Source organism: Cervus elaphus, chromosome 20 (genome assembly GCF_910594005.1).
Source record: "Cervus elaphus chromosome 20, mCerEla1.1, whole genome shotgun sequence".
Taxonomy (NCBI): domain Eukaryota; kingdom Metazoa; phylum Chordata; class Mammalia; order Artiodactyla; family Cervidae; genus Cervus; species Cervus elaphus.
The window spans coordinates 112266335-112291895 of NC_057834.1; the positions used below are offsets into that span (position 1 = coordinate 112266335).

General features: G+C 51.0%; 1 protein-coding gene across 3 annotated transcripts in view; it reads left to right on the plus strand.

Moving 5' to 3' along the window:
- Nucleotides 1-7011: 7011 nt before the first annotated feature.
- The window catches only part of SSBP3 (single stranded DNA binding protein 3), a 166244-nt gene continuing 147694 nt past the window's right edge, over nucleotides 7012-25561 (plus strand). The window contains exons 1-4 of one of the 3 annotated variants that reach the window (XM_043877191.1): nucleotides 7012-7475; nucleotides 8478-8550; nucleotides 8774-8835; nucleotides 11486-11570. In XM_043877191.1, the coding sequence (XP_043733126.1) occupies nucleotides 7420-7475; nucleotides 8478-8550; nucleotides 8774-8835; nucleotides 11486-11570 (276 nt within the window). In that variant the 5' untranslated portion in view covers nucleotides 7012-7419. The remainder of the gene's footprint in view (nucleotides 7476-8477; nucleotides 8551-8773; nucleotides 8836-11485; nucleotides 11571-25561) is intronic. The other 2 variants (XM_043877193.1, XM_043877192.1) reach the window with 2 other exon arrangements.

Consider the following 25561-nt stretch of genomic DNA (forward strand, 5'->3'; position numbering starts at 1 on the left):
CCCTTTTTCAGTGTCCCCCTGAAGCCTCATGATATCCTGCATTGGACCCCTCTTGTGCCCTGCCTCATCAGTCTCACCCTAGTTTTTTTTCTTGTGGTAAATATACATAATATTTACTAATTTTAAGCGTACAGTTTAGTGGCATTAAGTGTATTCATATTGTAGTGTAACCATCAGCACCAAAACTTTTTCATCTTCCCCAAACAAAACTCTGTGCGCATTAGACATTAACTCCCCATCTCTCCTCCTTCAACTCTGGCAACCACTGTTCTAATTTCCATCTCTATGAATTTGACTATGCCAGGTACCTCATATGAGTGAATTCATACAACATTTTGCATCCTTTTGTGTCTGCTTATTTCACATAGCATAGCATAATGTCTTCAAGGTTCATCCATGTTGCAGACATGTCAGATTTTTGCATTCCTTTTTCAAGGCTGAATAATATTCCATGATTGGATATACCATATTTTGTTTTTCCATTCATCTGTTGATGGACATCTGAGTTGTTTCCATCTTTTAGCTATTCAGAATAATGCTGCTATGATCATCAGTATACAAATATCTGTTTGAATCCTACTTTCAATTTTTTTGGGTCTATACCTACAGATGGAATTGGTGGGTTACATAGTAATTCTATGTGCAACTTTTTGAGGAATCACCATACTGTTTTCCATAGTGGCTGCACAGATTTACATTCCCACCAATGGTGCCCAAGGGTTCCAATTTCTCTGCATGCTTGCCAATACTTGCTATTTTCTTTCTTTCTTCCTCATTCCATAGTTGCCATCATGATGGGTGTGAAAGTGGTCAGCCAATTTTCACTCCAGCCATTGCTACAGGCATGGCAACCCACTCCAGTGTTCTAGCCTGGAGAATTCCATGGACAGAGAAGCCTGGCGGGCTACAGTCCATAGGGTTGCAAAGAGTTAGACATGACCGAAGTGACTTAGCTCACATGCATTGCTACTGTTAACACCCTACCTGAAGCATTACCTCGAAGTACCTCTCCTTAGCTGTGGGAAAGAACTCTTGTTTTCTGCTCTGGGGATTCTCTGATACCATGGCAAGGGACACCTGCAGAATGGCTGGGCATTCTGCTCCTGCCAGGAGGACCAGCTAGCAATAACTTCACCTGGCAGCCTCCTCCCTGCTGAAGAGACTTCCCTTCCCAGCCTGGAACATTCTCCCTTTAGGAGTTCACTCTCACACATCCTTTAGAATTCAAACATCACCTCTACAGAGAAGGCCTTCTTGACTACCATACCTTCCCCTATGGGATCATCCTCTCCTTGGCCCAGTTCATCAGAACATGTTTACCTGTGTGTCTACAGAATTAACCCCATCTTTCCTGCTGGGCTGTAAGCTTCACACAGAAGGAGATTATCTATATTCTTAGTAACTACTGTGATGCCCAGTCCATGCCAGATGTTCAGGAAGCCTTTGCTAAGTGAATCATTTTATTCAACATTTAACACATTTTTATTGAGTACCAGCTCTAAAAGTGAGGATAAAACTCTCACCCACAGTGCTTAAATTCTAATGAGGGAAATAGATAAGAAAAAAATAAACAAACATATGTCAGTCAGGTGGTAATGGTTGCTATGGAGAAAAATAGAACAGGATAAGGGGGGAGCAGGTGCCATTCCATAGAGGTCCATTAGGGAGGGTTCTGGTGATGTCTGATCAGGGACTGGGGGGAGTGAGGGAATAAGGGGAAGCCTTGATTTGGGAGAAAGTGTTCCAGGCAAAGGGAATAGCAGGAGCAAAGATGTGGCAGGTGAATGAAAACAGAGGCATATCGGCCCAAGGCAGGAATGGAGGAGGCAAGGGGGGAACACTCTCCTGGGACTGGACACAGCAGAAAGCTTTAAGGAGCCTTCTCCTTGAGTTCATGGGACTGAACTCCAGGCCAGGCACTCTGGACAGGAGGTGGGGTAGGTGCGGTAGGAACTGAGGAAGGACCAGAGCGTCACCATCCTGGCCCCAGGCTCCCCTGGCATGACCTTGCTTTGTATATTCTTGTACTTCCGAGTGTCTCTGGCTCAAGGCTTAGCACATAGTAGTTACTTTCCAGACAGAACTAAACCCATCCAAAAAACTCCCTAAAACCCATTTTGCTACAGGTTGGCTCAGGACAAGTTTATGTCCTTCAGAAAATGTTGTAAAAACACACGTGATTTTTAAACTTAAATCCTTTTCCTTCTTCCTGAGCACCTCTTTGTTTGCTGGCTCTGCTAGGCTAATAACATCAGGAGTAATCATCATTTTCCATTTACAAAATGTTTCCCCAATTACTGTCTCTGAGGAGCCTCCACACAACCATCAGAGTAGTGGCTCTCCATTGTCCGAAGGTGTCAGAACTGTGGGCTCTGCCAATGTTGACTGACATCCCAGCAAGTGACTCCCCATCAGTTCCCTCATTTAACATCCTCATTTCACACACAGACTCAGAGAGGGGACAATCTCCTGCCCAAAGTCTATCTGCAACCCCTGAGGCAGGTCCCTTGGACCTGGATTTTGCACTGCTCCCATGGAGTCCCCCAAAGCCCTTGGGGAAACTTCTGCTAAAAACTTGGGGTGGATCAGCCTAGGCAGGAGCCTCGCTGGGCAGAGTAGTCCAAGGTATAGACCAGAGGTGCCTCCGGGCAATTCCAGGACCCAGTGAGCAGGAGGGGGATGGGCTGCATGCTCAGCATCCGTTTAAACGTCCCAGAGTAGGGGGGGTTGGAGGAACAGCGGGGCAGCCCCCAGCCTCTCAGTAGTTGTGGGGAACACAGATATAGAGCTGCAAACCTCTGACATCTTTGGCAAGCATAACCACCAGGGTTGAGCCCACGGACCTGGAGTCTCTTTCCTTTAAGTGCCACCTTCTGGAGGCCTGGCCCCCACCAACCTGATCCCAGAGCTCAGGATTTCTGCCCCCTAGTTTCTGGCAGCTGAGTAAAGGAGTGGCCATCCTAGCCTAAGCTGGGAATCCACCTCTCCTTCCCCTCTTCCTCCCCACCTGCTTGTTCCTCCACATTCTGGTCACTCAGTTACTCACTTCTCCCATTCTTTTCACCACTGTGGCTGGGTACTGGAGGTCCTCAGGGGAATGAAAATCATTCCCTGACTGTGAGGAGAGGTATTCACATTCCCGTGGGGCCAATGCACAGACCACACTCATGCACAGTGGCCAACCAAAGGTCATGGTCAGAGAGAAGCAGAGGGGCGGCCAACCAAAGGTCATGGTTAAGGAGAGGTGGAGGGGCTGCCAGGGGACCTCTGGCCCAAACCAGGAGCTCCTGGAGGGCGTCCTGGGAAGGCTTTCCCAGGCTGAATTTTAGAATATTAGGAGTCTAGACGCTTGGGGGCAGAGCATTTCACACCAGTGTAAGCTCTGTGGAATTTTGCCTAGTTTATTACCCACTGCCTAGAACAGTGCTCAGTACATAGTAGATGCTCAATAAATATGTCCTGAAAGAAAGGAAAGAAAGAGGGAAGAAGGGAGGGAGGGAGGAATAGAGAGCGAGGAAGAAAGAACAAGCCTAGGGTGGATGTGTCAAGTTGCTCGGTGTATTCTGGGAACTTAAAGTATACTACTTCCAAGCAGTTGTACTTCAGGCGGTGGGGCAGAGCTGGGGGTGTGGTCCTATCTAATCTTACTGTTGGTGGTGTCCATTTCTTATTTCCTTACCTATCCCTGAGTGACTTTGGGGAATGGGATCACTTTTTCCTCTCTTGCTCCCTGTATCCCCTGGTGTGTGCAAGGAGTGTTGTTAACTGCACACAGGTATTGTACCTGGGCTGGTGCTGGAGACACAGATGACTCAGAGTTGGTTCCTTCCCACTCCCCCCCACCACCACCTCTGACTGGGGAGACAGACAGTAAACAAATGGCTACAACAATGGGCAGAATGAACAGAGAGCTGCTGCTGCTGCTAAGTCACTTCAGTCATGTCCGACTGTGCGACCCCATAGACGGCAGCCCACCAGGCTCCCCCGTCCCTGGGATTCTCCAGGCAAGAATACTGGGGTGGGTTGCCATGTCCTTCTCCAATACAGAGAGCTACTGGAGGTTAAGCAAAAAACTAAACCAAGCAGAGGGTTAGAGGGATGGGTTTTACTCCGGGAGTGAAAAACAGGGAGGTTTTCATGGAGGAGGCACTGGAGGGGATGTAAGCCTTAAAGAATGATCAAAGAAGAGGGGTGGGGTGGGAGGCACTCCAGGCAGGGAGACCAGGCCAGAGGAGGTGGTGGAAGGTGGTGGGGAGGAAGGTCCATTGGGAAATACTGGGAGATCAAACAGAGAAAAGTAGCCTGGGGGAATGGATGGAGGACCTAAGTGAAGAGAGCCATTGCTCCCAAATTTCCAAGTTCTGCCCACCTATCACGTTAGTCCCTCAGCTGCTCCACAGAGACAGTGCCATTCCTGGGTAGGGTGTTTGCTTCTGATCTGACTGCATTTTGGGTCATTGTGCTGGGCTTGCTGAGTGGTCCTGCTTCCTGCGAACCCATCAGTTCCCCTCTCTCCAGCAGGCTGGGAGGCTCTGGCACCTACCTTTCTCGATATGCCTGGGCCCTCCTACTATCTCTTTTAGCTTCACCACCAACCTACCAACATTCTCTGTCAAGTTCTCTGGGCAGACCACAGGGACAGAGAGCCTGGCACAGGTTCCTCAAATGCATGCCACACCTATTCTGGAAGGAGGTACTCGTCCTTTTTTTCAGGGTGGGGTGTGAGGAAAGAAAACTATAGAAAGGAAATCTTAGCGTCATAGAACATCAGACTCTAAAGAAATATTAAAGATCCCCCTTTCCCATTTGACAGGTGAGGAAAATGATGCACAGATATACCTGTGTTGCAACCCTGACTCTGACAGAGCATGGCCAACTTGATAGAGACAAGGCCAGAGAAGGGCAGAATTTTCCTTGAGCCAGGACCTAACCCACACTCATGATACTCATAATTCGTGGGCCTTGCAGACCCAAGATGAGTCAGGCTTCTTGTGAGTCAGTCTGTTGACAAGCCATTCCTGGCCATTCCTAGCCCATCAAAAATAGAAGTTCAGGGGAAGGGTATGAGCAGGCCAATTTAATTAGTGTGGGCTCTAAGGTACCTTAAGTTAGCCCTATTAAATTAAACCGCCTGGGGGAAAAATAACTGTAATTATTTCCTTCTCTCCCCTACCGTTGTATTTCAACTCCCTCCCAACCTCCATGCTTCCCTCATTCACAAAACAACCTTTAAACTAGCAGCTAGCACACAGACAACCAGAGACTAGGAGAGTTTCCCTTTTTCTACCTCCTTTCCCTGCAAGCTCTAGGTCCCAGCAGAGAACAGAGTGCGTCCAGAGGCACTGGTAGGGCCTGGCTGTATTCTAATTTAGGGAAGCTGTTACACTGAGTAGAACATTATTCCAAAAATGCACCCAGAGTCTCCTTCCTGAACCAATGCCGTCTGTTTGCTGCAGGGGCATTTCTTTTTAAAGCCCCTTCTTCTCTCGTCGACAAATCAAAATAAGCAAACTTTAATGGTAGTGAATTATCCCTTATTTTGTTGAATCTAGTTCTGAGTTTTCCTACTTGAAACGTGTTTTCCCCAGGACACTGACCTATCCTTTAATTGTTTGGTGCGAGGCATGTTAGGGGGAGGGGCGTTACTTGTTTATTGGAACAGCGCAGTTAAAAAAAAAAAAAATCAACCTAGGCTAACAGTTTCAAGGCTCCCCTAAAGATGTATCCAAACAGGCAGCCAATCAGCGCTTACACAGCTTTTTCTGCTTGACTCTTTTAAAGAGACAGTGTTTTATCACATTTAAAGAGAACCGCGCTCTAAAAACAGTCTGAAAATGGGGGAGTGTTGCCCTGTTTGGTTGGTTTCTCGTCGTAAGTGTCTAATGAGGGACACTCAGTGTGTCCTCGGGTTCTCGGCGTGGGCAAAAAGGAGTTAGCAGCAAATAGCTGGGTCACTCTGTCAGCCCCCCTCAATTTCCCATTGTACACCTGGGTCACTGACAATGGAAGCTTCCCCTCCCCCCACGCCTGGCTCTCGTACCCCACTCCCCAATTTAGCTCCATTTATTTGAAGTTTGCAGATTTTTGTGGCGCGCATTCCGCGCAGCGGGGCGCCCAGGTGACACCTACCCCCCCTACCCTGGAATGGCACCATCTCTCCCGGAGAAGCCGAGGGGCTAACTTGCTAGGGCGGGCAGACCTTGGAAATTTGGGAGCAATCACTCTCCCTTCTCTTAGCCCAAGTCCTCAGTCCCTTCCCCCAGGTCCCCCAAAGCAGGCCAAGGGCCATTTTCGCGCGACTCCACTTTGGGGTTTTCCAAAGTATTTTAATGATCTAGTAAAGGAGCAGTCGCGCGCCTCGGCGCCGGCTCGAGCCGCCCAGCTCTCAGCGTGGAGCCCCGGGCTCCGCGCTCCGCAGCCAGACTAGGCGAGAGGGAGGACCGCGGGCGGGGCGGCCAAGGGTGGGGGCGAGTGGGAGTCTGGGGAGGGGGTCGGGGTCGGAGCCCACGGGAAGGGCAGGCGAGGGGGAGGGGAGATCAGGGCTGGGCTGGCGCGGGCTGAGGAGGGGGAGGCGAGGGGCAGATAAGGGAGAGGGACGTGGCGGGAGGGAGCCGGCGGTGCTCGGCTCAGGGGTCCGCGTCCCCTCCCCTCCGACTATGCCGCAGCGCCCCCCACCCCCCACCCGCTCCCCAGCGGTCCACGCCGCGGAGACCGCGGGTCGGACCCCCTCTTCGCGGGGGCCGGGAGACTAGAGCTCCGACGTCTCGATTCGCGTCCTCTCCCTACATCTAGAGAAAACAGAGGCTCGCGCCCCCGGACACCCCCAGTTCGCCCGCAGGAGCAGGGACAGCGGCTCCTCGGTGGCGGCCTCAGCGGGGACTGCCGCGGCCGGGCGCTGACTGGGCGTCCCTCCCGGGCCGCCCTGGGCCCGCCCCCGCGCTCAGATTGGCCGAGGCGCCAATCAATCGCGGGACGTTGACGCCCGCCTCAATCCCTCGCCGGGGTAGCCACGTTCGGTTGAGCTCCAAGTAGACCAGCGGCAGCGGCGGCGGCAGCGGTGCCGGAGGCGCAGAGGGCGGTGCAGGCGGAGCCGGGCGGGAGGGCGCGCGAGCGAGCCAGCGGGCAGCCGGGCCGGCGGGCGAGCGGCGGCGGCGGCGGCACCGGCACTCCAGGCCGAGCCGGCGCGGGAGGAGTTCCAGGGCGATGGGGCCGCGGCCGGGGCTGACGCTTTGACAGCTGGAAAGAGCGCGGAGCCAGCGCCTGGGGGGGAGGGAGGGGAGCGCGGCGAGGAGAGCGCGAGCGAGTGTGCGAGCGAGCGCCGGGGAGGGGGCCGGGAGCGAGGGGGCAGCTCGGGAGCAGCCGGAGCGGTAGCGGCGGCGGCGGCGGCGAGGAGGCTCGGCGTCCTCTTCTCTGCAAACCATGTTTGCCAAAGGCAAAGGCTCGGCGGTGCCCTCGGACGGGCAGGCTCGGGAAAAGTAAGCCCTATTTTCCAAGTGGCGGCCGCGCCGCCGCCGGGCTGCGGGCGGGTGGTGGGAGGCAGGTGGGCGGGCGGGGGCTGCTGCGCTCCGGGCCCCGGCACCGCCAGCCTGGCCCCTTCCCGAGGCCGCGGCGGGCGGCGTGGGAGAGCCCATTGTTGGGAGCCGGCGGAGGTTGGGGCTTCGGGGGGCGCCGCCGGGGAGGGGGCACTTGGTGGCCCCGGGGCGTGCCGGGCGCGGGGGCCCGCGGAGAGGGGTGGGCGAGGTCCTGTGAGCCTGCCGGGGCGTCCGCCCCGGCCGGGGAGCTCGCGGCGGTGACCGTACTTTGCCCACCGGGCGCGGGCAGGGGGCGCGTGGCTTCTGCAGCCCCGAAGGCTCCTTTTGTCCGCCCGCGGCTTGAGGAGTGCGTGCCGGGGGCTTTGTTCGGCCGGGAGCGCTCTGCCTTCCCTGCCCTCGGCCTCACCGCCGGCCCCGCGCCCTCTGGGGCGCCGGGCTGGGCAGGGACGGCGGCGCCGGCTTGGCCCTAGCTTGGGGGACAGTTGTTTTGGGGGGAGGTGGTGAGGGCGGCGCTTTGCTGCCCTCTCCAGAGTGCTCGGAGCACCCCGGAGTCCAGGACTGAGTCTCCCCGGACCCTCAAAACTGGGGAGAGGGTGGGTCGATGGCAAGGAGTAGGTCGGGAAAAGGAGCGAGGCTCTGGGTTCGGGCGGTTTGCGAGTTTGAGAGACCTAGGTGGGTTTGGTCCCGACGCTATTTGGAAGTTCAAGTTCGGGGGCTGCTCTCCAGCCCCCGCGGCTTGAAGTAAACGCGTCTCCTGGTACCCACCCCCTAACTGCTCGCACCCTTGGCCCCAGGCAGGACCGAGCTAGCTGCTCACCTCTGGTCGGGGCCACAATGGGACAGCACGGACAGGGTTGGAAGCCGGCTGGCAAGGTCCAGGAGCGAGCACCCAGTGTGATCTGACGCCTTCCCTCTCCCTCTCTGTGCCCCCTGCCCACTTTCCAGGTTAGCTTTATATGTCTACGAATATTTACTGCACGTAGGAGCACAGAAATCTGCACAGACCTTCTTGTCGGAGGTGAGTGGAACTCCCCCAATCATCCAGTTTCTTGACACCCCCTCCTCCCCATCGTTCTTAAAGCCTTTGTTTTCTGGAGCAGCCACTGTGGCCACCATTTTGAATTTTTATCACCTTTTGGCATTTATTGTTAGTTGGTCTTCACAGCCTTTTGGCTCCGGGAAGCCCCCAGCCCTCCCCTTCCTTCTGCTGCCCTGAGCTGTCTCTGTTCTGTCCATTCTAGATTCGATGGGAAAAAAACATCACGTTGGGAGAACCGCCTGGGTTTTTGCACTCGTGGTGGTGGTAAGTTTGTGTGATAGTTTTGTGTGTGTGTTTGTTTTGTTCTGAGCCCCCCGGGGTCCAAGGGAACAAAGACAGGAGATCTGGAGCAGGCTCCCTGTGCTTTAGTCCTCAGCCTTGTAGAGAGCAGGGCTCCTCCGGGCCCTCAGACCAGGACTGGCAGAGAAGGAATAAAGGGCAGAAGAGGTCGATGCCTAAAGTTTCTGCCTCCTCTTTTCCCACTGGTGAGAACCTACTAATCACGCCTAGTGTTGCAGTAGAAATGCCTTACTTTTACATCTCACTCTGAGGCACAAGCATGGACTTGGAAAAAACCTGGAAGGATTTTTGTCAATTCTGCATGCTGCTTTAATTAGAGGGAGTGGGGGTGGGGCAGGACCGGTGGCGGGGATACCAGGTCTGTTTTACAACTGCCCTGTCCCTTCCTTTTTCTCCTATGAGCTCAAAACTTTGAGAGAAAGATCCATGGGGACCTTTTCCAGGCACTCTGAGAAAGGGCAAGACGAGGCTGCCACTTCCTTTAAAGATACTGATTCAGACTGACTGGATGTTCCCACCCCCAAACCCCCACCCACCCCTCTAAATAGCCCTAAAACCTCCAGGTTTCATTTTACTGAGACCTGGTAAATGCCTGTCGTTGGTAGTTGGGGGCTGTTTCTGTGATCCTCTCCCAGGTTCCTGGGCCCTGTCTGCCTGGGACTACCACAGATCTGCTCCTGGTTTGCAGCCCCCCAGGAGGGAGGCTTAGGTTCAGCGGGAACAGTTGCTTTGAGTGTAAGACTTGGGTGTTTTGTGGGACCGATTGGTGGAGTCTTTGACATCTATTTCAAAAGGAAAAGAGAGCAGAGTGGCTTTTGATATTTTGCTGGAGTTCAGTGCCCCATCTTGGGATCTTAGCACATTTACCTGACCGCCAGCTCGGGTTACTGTTTCAAGTGTCTTTGAGATGCAGGGGGATGAAGTGTCTGTTCTAACTTGCTGCAGAGAAGAAGAGTTTTTAATTACTTCTGCCAACCTCGCAACTGCAGAGTTGGAGGCGTTTGGTGTGGTGTGAGGATTCTACCTGTAGGAGTGGGTGGCGGGTCTTCTGTGCTTTTGTTTTCCGAGAGGAGTTGTGTGGTTGGGGCTGGCTGGTCTGGCCACCACGGACTTTGCAGAAACTTAGGCTTATGAGTAAAAACTACTCAGAAGGGGCCAGGGAGTTTGTTGTGTTAGAAATATAGCATGTAGAGGAAGTTAATCAAATGTGTGCAGCCTCAGAGCACAGAAAGGAATGTTCTGCTGTTAGTAGGAGTAGAATGTCCTCCCTCTGCAGTTAGTAAAAGTCCCCGATTATCCTGTTCTGTGCTTAATCACTGTTCCCCCCCCACACACATACACAACTTCTCCAACCTTATCTCTGCTCTGGGAACTAGAGTGTGTCCTGCCGGGCTCTCCGGCAGTGGGGACTCTGTGATTTGACACCGAGCAGATGACCGCAGCCTTTGGAGTGGGAGGAAGCGGTGGAGCGGATCTGAAGAGGGCCAGGCTGCGTTCCTCGCGCACCTGGAGTGAGATGCTTGTTTGCTGACAGACAGCACTGGCAGTTGAGATGGTTTCTTCTGGGCTGGCTGTTAGTGATGACGACAGGAGCGCTGATCCAGGAGTCAGACCTCTGCTCTGGTGCACACTTTACCCTTCAAGCGGGTTCCCATCCCTGGGCCTCGGGCTCTTGACCTGGAGAGGGTTTCTAAGGCTGCTTGTTGATACCACTGACGACCTCGTGTTTGTATAGGGTTTTATTGGTTGACAAAGGATTTGTCTGTCTGTTTTCACATAATGTAAAGGGTTGGGGTGACCATACAGAAATCACGGAGGGGAGTTAGGCAGGGAAATCTCCCCCCCAACCCTGCTTTTGTTGGACAAGTGGCTGTCTGAGGGGGGGTGGGCTTTATGTCAGTGTGGAAAAACAAGATATTTGGTCATCCATAACCTCACCTTTGGGTGATGGATTTATGTTCTTTAATGGGCAGGGGAGGAATGGCTTTTATATAGGAATGCCTTGGGGGAGGGCCTGGATGAGAGTGCGGGTGAGCTGGCAGGGGTTTGGGGGTATGGGCTCTGGGTTAAGAACCTGGAGGTTCTTTTTATTTCCAGAGTCACCCAGGTTGCTGTGTGTATGAATCATAGTTGTGACTTTGACAATTTAATCTTTTAATGAAATGCAGCCATTTTGGATGGAGGTGGGGGTGGTAATAGGAGCACAGATGAGACGGGCATGGATTTTCATCCAGATTCCTACCTGCCCTCCCTGGGCATCTGCGGGTGTGTTGCACTAACGGGCTTGAGCCTTAGTTGCCCTGTGTATAAAGTGGGAATAAAATCACCCACCTTACAGCTCTTGGGGGTTTCAAGCAGTGCCATGGGCATGCAGCATTCAGCACAGAGTAGGTGCCTGAAGGGTGAGAACTATTGCTCTTACTACAAATGGCAGGCTGTCAGAAGAGGTTGGGTCCATTTTGTTTTGTAGACCGAGTTTGCCCAATGAAGGCTGAAGAGGTGGGACTGAGCCCTGGGGAGACCTGGTGCTGTTAGCACCATGCATTGTACACTTGCCATTGGGCACACAAGTAATAATTAGTAACCTGATCTTATTTTATTTTTCAACTTGCAGCGTATTTTGGGACCTTTACTGTGCAGCTCCTGAAAGGCGAGACACTTGTGAACATTCAAGTGAAGCAAAAGCCTTTCATGATTACGTGAGTAACAAATTTTTAATCCTGGCAATAATTACAGGGTTGGATAACTTGAACTTCTTTAGTACCAAAAGCAAGTACACAGCCAGTTGGCAGTGGTCTTTGTTTTCTCCTTGCCTTTCTTTCTGTCCTGCCCACCTCCCTGCTGCCCTCGCCCCGTACCCTCCTCCAGCAGCTGTCTAACTTGGTAAACGGTATTTCATAATGTTGTAATTATGCAAAAGAGCATAGACACCTATCTGGAGCATTAAATGGCGTTGTGCAGGGCTCAGCCCTGTGGGGTTTCTGTACTGACTGGGCAGTCTGCTGGGGGATGGGGGTGACCAACCCTCTTTGGTGAGGGTTTGTGAAAAAGTTGACCACAATCAAGAAGAATAAAAAGCGGATATGAAACTTTTGTTTTGGAGTAGAAGGTGTGTTTTGAGTGAGGTTTTGGTGAAATAGATTCTTAGGTTACTTTCCACCGAGTGATCTTTCAGATTATATTTGTGTGTGTGTGTGCGCGCGCGCGTGCGCACGCATGCATTTGGAGAAGGCAATGGTACCCCACTCCAGTGTTCTTGCCTGGAGAATCCCAGGGATGGGGGAGCCTGGTAGGCTGCCGTCTGTGGGGTCGCACAGAGTTGGACCCGACTGAAGTGACTTAGCAGCAGCAGTGTGTGCACATTGTGTGTTTGTGAGTGGGGGCCTTGTGTTGTGTCCACTAAGAGGTATACTTTGAGGTCCTTGGCTGGTGCATAATGCTGTGTTCAAAATGTTCTTGTGAAGAAAGTTTGATCACATTGTAAAGTGCTTTCTACTCTATCAATCCTTCTCCCTGGGTAAATTTCTTAAGAGTTATGAAATGCATATAAGAGAGAGATCTACCGTCTGTCCATTTCCCACTGAGCGCCCCCCTTAAAAAAAAATTGGACTCCAATTAGGGTGGAGTCAGATTTTCGACTGTTTCAGGTGAAACAGTTTAGGATCTTCTGGAGGTGGCTGGAATGGAAAGGGAAGGGTCTGAAGATCTTCCCAGCCTCCTTTGCTTCCTGTTGGTCTTGTAGAAGGTTAAGTGTTTGTGTGTGTGTGTGTGTCTAATGTGTGTGCACACATGTGCACTCAAGAGGTGGGTTATTTGATTTTCCACTTGTGCCTGAGGTGGGGAGGAATGGTCCCTTGAGCTCCAGGACACAGAAGTTGGTTTTTTGTTTTTTTTTTTTTTTTAGAAGTTGGTTTTTTGAATGTCATCGGGGACCACCCACTTGGCCAGGCCATGTTCATCCCCTGCATGCAGTTTGAAACTGGCCTGGGAGGCCAGAACCCTCCCAGGGTTTGGTTGAGTTTCACAAGTGGTGAAGTCCCATGCCCTGAGTATCTTTGTGGTGAAAATTTCTCTGTGTAATACGAGGACTTAGAGACTCCACTGGAGGCTCCCTGATTTTGAGAATATTCAATGTGATGAAATTTTGCTGACTCTGAAGTTAATACTCGTGGGTATGGGATGCTAAGGAGATTGACCAGTTCTTATGCCCTCTCCAGGGCTGAGAGAGAGAAGCTGGCAAATGGTACTTACGGCCCGGTGAACCTCTGGTAATAAAAGGTGAGAGGGCTGGCTCACTTGTGATGTGGTTCTTCTGGGAAAATTGGTGGTGGTGATCATAGGGTTTCCTGAGCTGGAGGCTGGAAGATGGGGGCAGAGGCCAAGAGTTACATTAGCCATATAAAAATACTTGGTGAATTTGACCTTTCTACCTAGTAAAAATCGTGTGTGTGTGTGTGTGTGTTGTATGTTTAAACCTGTGGACAGCCAGTTCTTCTGTGGCCTGTATTTAACTGCTATGCAGATGGTTTCATCTTAGAGTAGGGGTTGGTGGAGATAACTATTTCAAGTCACTCTCTTGATGTAGGATGTCTATGCTGTCTTTTAGAGAAGTTAATGATTTTTAACTAAGTTTAGCTCCCTAGTAAATAACGTAAGATTCTTTAGCAGTTTGTGGTTTGGTCCACTGTCTTAAAACAGTGTGGTGGTAGTGAAAGTTTGCATGGGTTTTCTTTCAGTAATTTGTTGGGGGAGGGCGGCAGAATTGTGTAAAGATTGCTGAAGTTGGCGTCGACCTTTAGAAAATGCTAGCAAGAGCTGAAGTCACAGGGATTGAGGCCCAGGATTCACAGATCTTGGGATCCTTTCTTCTGGATTGGGATCCACTTGGTGTGATGTGACCCGAGATTCAGGTCATGTGAGAGGAGGGCTGGAGTGATGAATGGGGGATGGGAACGGACAGACCATCTTTATTGTGAAAGAGTTAAGGGGGGATGGGCATTGAGTTGCAGAGATGACAGAGAGGCAATGGGAATATTAAAAAATAATTAAGAAACTGACGAAAAGGAACCGTCCCTCTTTTCTCTGTGTCCTTCTCTCATCTTCATGTGGTCTCTCCAGTCCCACAGCTACCATCTCTGCCCTAACTCCTTCCAGCTGGAGTTAACTGCTGTAGCCTCTTGCTGGGCTCCCTTGCTCTTAGCTGGAGTGAGTGCCTCTCTTACCCATCACAGCCTGTACGCTTTTGAGCTTCTTCGTGGAGGACTTTGGTGTAGTTTGCTGCATGCACACTCTGATCACTTCTTTGTCTCAGTGTACAAACCACCTGTCCAAAGCCTTTGTTGATGGTTTTCAATGTGCTGGGCCCCTGTGCTGAGCGCTCTAGGTTCAAGCTGCCAGTGGCCCTGGGAGAGAAGGCATGTTGTTAGCTCCATTTTGCAGATGAAGAAACTGAGGCACGGAATGGTTATTATAGCTGTAAGAATTAGGATCCAAACACAAGTCATAACTGACTCCAGAATCTATGTTCCTGACACTGCCGAGACTTGGCCCCAAAGGTCCACGGCAGATATATTTGCACCTATTCCGGCCAACTTCCCATTCAGGTTTGGTTTAACCGTAGCTTATTAATTTTTTCCATGCTAGAGCCTATTCATCTACAGTGCTATTCATTTCTGTAGCTCCCACAATACCTTGCACATAGTAGGCATGCATACTAAGTGGATGAAAGGATTAAGGAACTGTGGGTAAGAGAAAATACCCATTTTGGGGTATTTTGGTAATCTGGGGTCAGTGAGTAACCTCTCTTGGAATAGCTGGTAGACTATTGGAAGATGGTTTTTGAATGACTCGTTTTTGCTGGGTTATCTTGAACTAAGTGATTTTAATGTGTGTTAATGTGTGTTATCTTAAATCCTTTTTAGAAGATAAAGTGGAGTGTAAAAAAGAGTGTGTGGTAACTGGCTTTCTGTTTTCAACCAAGGAAATTCAAAGATTCTCATGGTTTGTCCGTGAAGCTCAGGTACCTGCCTGGGCCTCAGTGGGTAGTGAGTATGTGTGGGGCGTGGGTGAGAAGGGACTCCCGTGGGACTGGGAAGGACCTCATTGCGGAAGATCCTGCTGTCGGCTCTCCTAGGGAAGTGAATCTGTGTTCCAGGCAGATGGTCTCCGCTTCCTGGTGGTGGGTTAGAGTGTGGTGACCTCAAAGGTGCATCTCTCTGGTCCAAGCCAGGCTACAGGGCTGGGAATGAGCCAGGTGACTCAGTGGAGAGGAGACTGAAATTTTCTTTGAATTGCTGAGTTTTTATTTGAGTCACAGTCTATTTCCTCCTCTCCACACCTGGCAGCTTCAGTTTGTTTGGCTCATCGTGTATAAGCCAGAGTACCCTGACATTGACCACACATAATTCAGAGGGATGCAGGTTCAGTCCCTGGAATGGACTTTTCTGAGAAATTGGTTTACCTGAAGTTAGCAGAGCCCTGAGGCCATGGGAGGAGTCTCGAAGGGACCGAGCCTGCGGTTTCCTTGCTATTCCCCTCTGGCCAGAGCAGAGGTTCTCAGATGCTGATGAAGCCCTTGGGTTCTCTTAGACACCAATGTCTGTCTGGTCCTGGCCTTTCTTGGAGTGGACACTCCCACCCACCAGCTCAGTGTCTGAGTTGAAGGTGCTGGAGAGCAGCGACACTCAGGTTGCTCTACTTTACATAACTCTTTTTCTTTTTTTTTTTTTTTAACATAACTCTTTTTCTTTTTTTTTTTTTTTTTTACATAACTCTTTTTCATTGCATGGTTGTAGTTTGGCTTCATAGCTGCCAGGTGATCAGGTTTTATTATTAAATCTGACCCCCATTTTACAGATGAAGAAACTGAGGCCTGGAGTTGAGATGGCTTGTCTGAGGGCATATAGCCAGAAGGTGGCAGAGCTGGGACCAGTCCCCAGTTTTTCAGATTCTACCTCCTCGCTTTTGACAACCTTTATTTGATACAGAATTCCTACAAAACAGGGAAGATATTTGCATTTGACCCAAAGCGTGCCTATGTATAGTCACTGAAGAAATAATTCAGGGGAGAATTAAAGCCCCTGTGAGGTGAATTGCAGAGTCACTGGCAGAGATGGGATCCAGGCTCTGGGAAGGGAGTTTGTTACATTGCAGTGGCTATCTTGGCAGGAAAAATCTGAGAAAAGCTATGGCCTTCCCTTCCAGAAAATGCATGTATCCCCACAGAGGAGACTTTGTGCATGACTTCAGTAGGCTCATGGTTGCTGTCCCAAGCCCCATCCATCATCCCCAGTGACGAACGTGGGGTTCAGAGTGGACGTGGAGTCTATGACCTTGGCATGTGTTGAGCCTCAGTTTCCCTTTTCAGAAGACTTTCGACCCCTTTCAGGTCCGCCTCAGTGGAGCTGGCTCTTCTACCCTTATGCACACCCCAGCAGGACTCAGGTGACCCCCACACCCTGCACCCCCAGCTGTGAGCCTGTCTCTCCAGGCGGGTTGGTTAAAGTCAAAAAGCACCCCAGAGTCCTGGGTGTGGACGGGAGCTGAGGTATTTGTGGCTCTGTGGCAGGGGTCCAGCGTCCTTGGTGGGTTTGAAATAGCAAAGTGATATTTGAGAGGGCTCTCCTTGGATGTGCTGAGCTGAGGTTCCTGCCAGGTGAGGAGTGTCCATGCCTGCCAGAACCCTTTGGGAGCAGGGGCGTGAGAGGGTAGCATCGTGGGCAGGGGCAGGCTATGAGGAGCTGGGGGTGTGCTCTCCCCCGCGATAAGCCGGCCTAGCTATCTGCCCAGAAGTCCTGGCAAGTTCACGGCCTTGCATTTGGCTCTGACCCTTGGCACCCTTGTGTGGCAGATTATAAAAACAAAACATACACACAGTTGTTTCTTTCCCCGCTCTGCTAGGAGCTCAGACCGTGTTGTGGCCTTTCTTCAGTCTCCCGCTCTGTTTGTTGCAGCTCCTCTTAACCCCAGAGGCTGCCAGACTCCTCCATCGGTAGCTAATTAAACACTAAATGAGTAACTGGGATTGCTTTTTGCCAGAACCCGGGCAGTGTGGCCACCTTAATGGGTTTCAAGTGGCAGCAAGACCCCAAATTGCAAATCCTTGCCCTTTATTTCAAGGCGGGAGGTGGGGCGGGGGGAGTGGTGGGGACCCAAACAAAGTTTTTGGCAGTGGTCACTTCATTTGAACTCCAAGACCAGCCGTGCGCTCCGGTCTGTGCATAATGCCATCTTTGTTAGCTAAGCCTTTGCAAACTTGGACCAGGAGTTAACTGAGTGCCAGCCACCGCTCCAAGGGAGCTGGGAGACACCCAGCTCTCCCTGCAGTGTCCCTTAGGCCATTTAGATTTTTCCAAGGGAAGCGGGTTCTCCAGCAGGGACCTCCGGCCAGAGCTTGAGCTTCCCTCGACCTTCCCACCTCTGTGGGTGAGTGTGTGTGAGCGTGAGCTTAAGCCAGAGCGGCAAAGGGGAGGCGTGTGTGTGTGAGGGCCTGTCAGCCAAGATAACAGAAATGTTACACTAGCTGTAGCCTTTATAATAGTGTCTGGGGTTTAGAGTATTTAGAAAAATTAATCTTTTTTAGCTTGGTAATAATTCTGACCACGGCACAAGTGCATTAGATGATTCACATAAACTTCTTTAATACATGTTGCTGGAAGCTTACAGCAAATAGACAATAATGATTGTTTTTGATTCGCCAGGGTAATGGGGTTTTCTGTAGCCCTGCTGAGATGAGTTTTAGGAATGTTTCTATTTGGTGTTAGGATTCCCGTGCCCCGCCCCCTGCTCCCCCGCCTTGAACCCTGAGTCCTCTGGATTTTGAAGGGTTTGGGTTCTGACTGGTGGCTGGGATGGACACTTGAGTTCTTGTTCCTACTTTGTCATTTCCTGGCAGGGCGGACTTTTGGAGCCTTGGTTTCCCCATCTGTAGAATGGGGAAATGGTGATTCCTGGATGGGTTCGTTGTGAGGGTTCAGTATGATTGTATATGTAAAATGGTTGTCTCTCAGTGGCCAGTGCTTGATGAGCTAGTTTCCTTTCTCTTGAAAGCCCTAAAATGTTCCCCCAGAACCTTTTAATATGGTGGTGATAGCAGCATATTTTTCTGGGAGAGCAAGTTGACTCTAGTGAACTGGACACTTAAACCACCCGATGATGCCCTCTGGTGCCTGGGCTCCTCTGGTGTGTCTTGGAGTTCTCCCTCCAATACCAGTGTCTTGTCTCCCCCCAACACCCCTGTCAGGGGCAGGACAGGCGGTCCTGGCATGGGCTGGCACTGATAAATGCTCCCCTGAGGCATCTGTGCCCCTTATCTGTGTTGGGCAGAGCAGTCCTGTTCCACTCCCGTGTGTGGCTGCTGAGTTGCTAGATGGGAAAAGCTTGCAACTTGACATGAACAGAAACCTGAATGCAAATTTGTTTCACATGCCTTGTTAGCTGGAGGGGTCTTTACTTTTCAAGGTCCATTCTCTTGATTGTGAGGTGGATACATGGGTCATCCTTGCTCAGCCCGCCAGGAGGGTGGCTGTGAAAAGGCATGGAAAACCATCCAGGAAAGGTTAACTGTGGGTGTAGTGGTGGTGGTGGTTTTGTTGCTAAGTCGTATCCAACTCTTGCAACCCCATGGACTGTAGTCTGCCAGGCTCCTCTGTCCATGGGATTTCCCAGGCAAGAATAGTGTATTGGGTTGCCATTTCCTTCTCCAGGGGATCCACCCCACTCAGCGATCAAACCCACATCTCCTGCATTGCAGGCAGTCTTTTCTGCTGAGCCACCAGGGAAGCCCAGCTGTAAGGGGCTTGCTTGTAAATGCTTGTAAGGGTCACCAGGCTCGAAAGCCCTGCAGTCTTTGTCCTGTTTGGTATGTACGTTGCTCTGGCCAGCCTCGGGCCTCACTTGACTTTTGGATTGAGTGAGGAGTCCCCACGAAGGGCCTTAGGGAGAAGGCGAGGAAGGCATGTGTCAGCCTTTGTAGGTCCACCGGAAGCTGGTTCTGGGCACGTGGGCTGCCATCTCTGTCAGCTTCCTGGGAGGAACCTGAGGTCTTGGTCAGCTGGCCCCCAGACCAGGAGCAGAAGACACTTGCCAAGTTTTGAGGTGTTGATGCAGTCCAATTACTGAGTGTCTGATGCGCTCAGAGTCTAGTGGAAGAGACAGATGCTGCTCAGGATGCGATAAGTGCTTAAAAAGACCTGCCCTTTGGAGAGAACAGATGCAAAGCATCCGGACTGGTAGTGGGAGTAGAAAAACAGTCCCATTTCTTTCTGGTGGTCGGGAAGGGTACTTCATGTGATGTATGTAGATGGCAGGGATGCAGGTGGGAGGACTGGAGGTCCCATCTTACAAGGAGGTATCCTGAGGCTCAGAGAGGAAGGATGCCCCACCTGAAGTCACCAGTAGGGCTCAAACCTGCAAACTGTATCAGATCCCACAACTCTTTGCTCTTCCCCGTGCTGCCTTGCTGCACTACCAAGGTGTGTGAACCTGGGCACCTTAATTAACCTCCCTGTGCTTCAGTTTCCTCAAGTGTGAAACGGGGTTAATAAAGTTGTACCTACCTCATGAAGTCGTTCCGAGGATTGGATGAGCTTGTGCATGCACATACATTAAACACGCACACACACACACGGTATGTATAGTGCCTGGCACAGCGTAAGTGCTGCACAAACGTGTACTGTCATTCTTTTTTTAAATTTTGGCCATGCCATGCAGCTTGCGGGATCTCAGTTCCCCCAACCAGGGATTGAGCCTGGGCCGTGACATTGAAAGCGTCAAGTCCTAAACAGGCAGCTCCTGGTGCTGTCATTCTTATTATCTTTACTTCAGGCCTGGTACGAGTTCTGGCTTTCCGATGGCCTAAAGGGAAGCAGCAGCAGGACGGTGCTCGTGTGAGAGGTGTGCTCCTGGCACGCACGAACTACCTGTTGGTTGATTAGCACTCTGGGTCCCTAGGTTGGAATCCACCTTCTTCAAGCAACCACAAGAGATTGGGAGAGGGGGTTCACACATGCAGCCTTCAAAGCAGCCCCGCTGCTTGTGTGGATGAACTGCTGACTCGATGCTCCTGGCCAGCACTGGCCTGTGTTGTGTAGTCAGTGTCCATTTCTTCCTCTTGTAGCTGCTTTCCTTGCTCGACCCATCTGGAACTTCCCCTGCCCACTCTGGTCCAGACCTGGTTTTTCTATTTGGTACCTGAGATGGGATTTTCGCCCCCCTGTCAGCCAGCCCTGCCGTAGAGCAGATGCCAGCCTGTAATGTGGCTGCCTCCCCTGGCCTGCCAAGACCACCCCCAGGGGAACTCTCACCTCCCCTCAACCCCTGGAATTCTGTGACTTTTACTCATTTGCTATTTGTTGTCTGGAAATAGAGTGATTGGGGTCCTTATTTTAGATGGAAAGCTCTTGAGGCCAGGAGCCCTTATCTCCATCCCCTTTCTGCTGCCCCTGCTCTTGGGGCCTATTGCAATTTTGAGTAAATCCTGAGGGTGGTGAGCTAGGTTCCAGGCCTTGAGAAGAGAGAAGGGTTTGATCCCTTTCCCAGGGATCAAGCATGTTAAATAAATATGCACTTTAATGGAGATGGACAAGTAGTGAATGGTAACTGTGAGTTGTGACCCATTAGTGCCTGGTGAAATCAGCTTAGTAGGTCATGAACCAGCAATTAGGAGAAAAGACCCTGGAGCTTCCCTGGCAGTCTGGTGGTTAAGACTTCGTGCTTCTGCTGCAGGGGGCAGAGGGGGAACAGGTTCGTTCCCCCATTGGGGAACTAAGATCCTGCATACTGCATCAGTGCAGCAAAACAAAACACTAAAACAAAAAAAATGAAACTCCATATCGCAAAGAGTAAACGTAAGCATTGTTTCAGGAAGCTTCTCTTTTTCAGCAGTCTATGGATGCCTGTAAATAAGCAGGTGCCCTGGGTTTTCGATGTAAAATTTGCCTTAGTGCGAGTCTCAGTCTAAACTTTGAAAGCCATTTATCCAGAAAACGCTGAAGTTGAACCTTGGGTGCTATAGGTTGTGTGACTTTGGCCAAGTGGCAAGTGATGGCTGACCTTGTGTCCTGATGGGTGATAAAGAGGGAGCCATTCCCGCCTCCGAGGGTCCCTGGGCAAATTGATTCCCTGCCTTGCTTCCGGAGTGGTGCCTGGAGGTCCCTGGGGACCTCTGCCTTTGCTGTTTGCTGCTGTGCTCTGAGTGCCTGGAGCCCGTGAGAGGTGACCAGCAGATACCTGCGGAGTGCTGAAGAAAGCAGTGATTCCTGCCTGAAGTCTGTCACTTGTCCCTGCCGGGTGGCAGCTCCTCCTGCCTGTCTGCGGTTGAGGTGGGAGCGGGGGCTGCTGGTCCCCGGCCTCCTGTGGAGGGTGTTGTCTGAACATCTGCAGGGCTCAGGCTCTGGTCGCAGCAAGAATCTGGAGAATAGGTCTCAGGGCATCCTGTCTGACCCAGGTTGGCCCAGCCTTCCAAATTCCCCATCCCCTCCCGGTGACAGCTGTTTGCACAGCTCCGAGGCGGGCTTTGTGTCCCCTGTTCTTTGTGTATTTGGGTGAAGCGCCTGACATTTCACTTCTGTTTTACAGTCCTCTGACCTTAAGAAGCACAGCTGCTCCCTGAGGCCCCTGTCTGAGGCTTTCCTCTGATCCTTCTCTCCCAGTCACAAAAGGCTGTTTGAGAGAGCAGACTCTGGGGTGGCAGACCTCTCCCCAGCCCAGGATGCTGGCTGCAGCTTTGTGAGTTCTTGGGATGGACAGAGCATGGCTTGGGCCACGCTGGCTGAGCATAGCAGTTGGCTGGTGGGCGATTATCCCTGTGTGCCTGCTGCATGCCTGGCCCTGTGCTGGCTGGTGATGGGACTAAAGCAGTGTCATGATAGCACACAGGATCTGGACTTTGATAACCAGGGATCAGGTTCTGATCAGGTTCTTTCAGGTGGCCTTGGCTAAGCCATTTGGCCTTTGTGAGCCTTGGTTTATTTATGATAAGAAATGATGTGAAATGAGGCTTGTCTTTTTTTCTGCCTCTCAAGGTTTTTCTTTTTTTTGAAGCCATGTGAAAGTGAAAGTCGCTCAGTCGTGTCCGACTTTGTGGTCCCATGGACTGTACAGTCCATGGAATTCTCTAGGCCAGAATACTGGAGTGGGTAGCCTTTCCCTTCTCCAGAAGATCTTCCCGACCCAGGGATCGAACCCAGGTCTCCCGCGTTGCAGGCAGATTCTTTACCAGCTGAGCCACAAGGGAAGACCAAGAATACTGGAGTGGGTAGCCTATCCCTTCTCCAGCGGATCTTCCCGACCCAGGAATTGAACCAGGGTCTCGTGCATTGCAGGTGGATTCTTTACCAACTGAGCTATCAGGGAAGCCCGGAAGCCAGGTGAGACCATATATTAATAAAAACAGTTTGTAAATTGTGGTCTATTTTAAATGTAAACAAATCATCAAATCATAGAATGTGTATCAAGAAAGAACCTCTTCAGTTTACAGAGGGGGAACCGAGACCTGGGATAAGGTGGTCTCTCAAAAGCCTGTGGCGGGCTGAACCCCTGATTCCCGTGGCTGCTGCTGACTTTAGAAAACCTCCACTGGGGAGGTTGGCAGCCGGGTCTGCGTCTGTGCCATTCGGTAGGAGTTCACAAGCTGCCTCTGGAAGATGCTGTGGGCTTGCCTTGGCTTTGGCCGTGCGGCCTGTGCTGAGGGGGCAGACAGCCCAGTGGGCAGGCCTGGTGCCGGGCGTGCGCGGGCGGCTGCTCTTTTCTGCTGTCTTTTAGAAGGCTTCCAGGAGAAAATGTTATCCTCTCTCTGGAGGCTCTTCCTCTTGGCAGCGCCCACTGGTGTTACATGAGGTGGTTCTGGCCACGGCTCTGGGCGCAAGTTTCCCTGCGGGTCTCCCGGCTGCAGAGCCGCTTCAAAAGGGGATTTTACAGCATGACAGGGAATTTCAGCCACCGGGTTATCTCCGAATTGGCCAATTGATGGTTTCAGCAGAGCATTTCAGCGTCGGGGAAGCCAATACAATTTGAGTTAGTCGTGATGGCTGCCACTTTAAATACCGCAGTGAGTGTCCGTCAACGATAATGTGCAGCACAGGGCCTCACAGAAAACCTGATCACCCCAACGCTTCAGTCGATTCTGACCCCAAGCTACGGAAAATGAACTTAAATCTAGTGGGCTGTCGCCACGTACTTTCTTTGGCATTATTTTGCTAGCAGCATCTTTGTCAGAGGGAAGTGGAAGAGAAGAGAGCGGGTATAGATCACAGTGTAGCTGTGCGCCCCCCTCCACATTTCTGGGGAGCAGGAATCTTCCATGGGGAGTGAGCTGTTGGGGCCTGGGGTTCTTGTTGAGGGATGCGCTACTAATCTGTAGCGTTGTAGTTTAATAATGATGATTCTCTAATAAAGGAAACTAGTGTTCATTGAGCACTTACTATGTGCCCCCCCCCTTTTTATAAGTGTTCTTATTCAGTTCCTACCTTATTCAGGCTGGGTAAGGGACAGGATATTCTTGCCATTTCACGAAGGAGGAACTCATAACAGCAAGCAATGATTGAGTGCTAACTGTGTGGTCAGGCACCTTTCTAAGTGCTTTGGGTCTTATCTCATGTCTTGTCCTCAAGGCAGCCCCCTGGGTTAAGTTCTGTTTTTATTCCTCTTTTGTAGAAGAGGAAACTGAGGCACTTGGATTCAGAAATGCTGAAAGTGAAAGTCTCTCAGTCATGTCCGACTCTTTGTGAGCCCATGGACTATGCAGTCCATGGAATTCTCCAGGCCAGAATATACCCTTCTCCAGGGGATCTTCCTAACAACAGGGATCGAACCCAGGTCTCCTGCGTTACGGATGGATTCTTTATCAGCTGAGCCACCAGGTTTGTTTGGTTGAAGGAGGACTTAAACTGAAGTGCTCTTCACCACTGTACCACAGTGTCGCCCTGAGAATTAACACCAGGTTTGGCATCTTTGCTGCTTAAGTAATCAGTGACCCATTGCCTAGCTCTGGTGGGTCCAGGTGGCAGACAAGGTGGTAGTGGTCCCACAGGGGCAGCGCAGCTGAAGTGCTATCTCCGGGTCGTACGGTTCCTCACCAGTACTGTGTATCCCAGCGACAAAGGGGCTGGGCTGGTTTCAGTGTCACCCAGGAAGGAGACATCTTGCATCAGGCTCACATACCTTAAGGAAGAGTTGCCCCGTCTCTTCACTTCTAAGGTCCCCTTTATATTAATCCCCCACCACCCGCTGTGGACTCTGCTTGAAAATGTCTTATTTACAAATAGATTGCATACGTTGAGTCACCATTAATTTTGAACTGTATAGTTACTGATTAGAGCTGCTCATTAGCTCAGAAAGCATTGGGAATGTGGGGGTTGTTTCAGTTGGGGCAGACCTGATGGTAGTGGTGAATTAGAAAAAATTAGCAGCAATGCTCTAGAGCCCCTGAAGTTTTCCAGAGACCTGGTGAGAGCCATTAGGCTCAGGGACCTCTGACTTAACCTCTTTGCTTCCCCCACCTACTTAGCAATGTAGATGGTTCCTTTGAGCTGTGTTCTGGCGTGGCCAGAGTTGGGCTCTGGTAGAAGAAAGGCCCTCACGTTCTCCCGGAAGTCAGGAGGGTTAGAGGTCAGAGTTTGCTCTAGGTCATCTACCAAAGTCCAGGCAAGGCTTGCTTGTGTGGGAAAATGCTGGCTGGAGAATGGACACCTCAGTTGTAAGTTCCTGGGTGGAGAGCTCCCATCTCTGGAGGATGTTGCAGGGCCCTCATCCCAACACACCTGCCCTCATCCCAACACCTGCAAGTACTGTGTTCCCTGCTCTCCTGAGCTGACATTCCTGGAAGGAGATGGATCACTGGACAGAAAGCATCTTTCTCAACCAGGCTTCCACACTTACTTGCTATAATCTTCGACTGGCCATTATCTTCTTTCTGGGTCTTGGTTTTCCCATTTGTTGCATGGGGACAGTGTTATTCGCTCAGTTGTGTCTGACTCTTTGTGACCCTACGGACTGTAGCCCGCCAGGCTACAGTCTATCCATGGAATTCTCCAGGCAGGAATACTGGAGTGGGTAGCCATTCCCTTCTCCAGGGGATCTTCTCGACTCAGGGATTGAACCCGGGTCTCCCGCATTGCAGGCAGATTCTCTATTGTCTGAGCCACCAGGTAAGCCAGGGAAGGATACAAAAGTGATTTCTGAAGTAGCCTTTATTGCACGCTTATCCCAAGCCATTCACTGTTCGTGGGCATGCCATTTAGTCCTATAACTGTACCAGGCAGAGGCTGTTTTTATCTCACTCCTTGGATGAAGAAACTCAAGGCTCCATGAAGTGAGGTCATTAGCCTTGGCTATGACATCATTAAATAATGAAGCATGATTTGAACCCAGGGCCCCCTTCTTAGCCTTTGAACCACATTATCATTTTAGTAAAATTTTAGACTGACTTAGACAGTGAGACACCTTGGGAGAGGAAAAAAAAGCTCTTTGAAAGAAGTGGATCGTTTTCATAGAAACCTGAAAACGTGTGTCTTTAAAAAAAAAAAAAAGATGTTAGTGACAGTTTGCTTCCTAGTGAGATGAATGCACATAAACCTATTTTGACTGTTAACTTATTTTGTTGCTTAAAAGCCAGTGACATGTAGCATTGAATTTATTTTTCTTCACAGCGTTTTAAGTGTTTGCCACTTCTTGAGTGACGTGTGTGAATTTG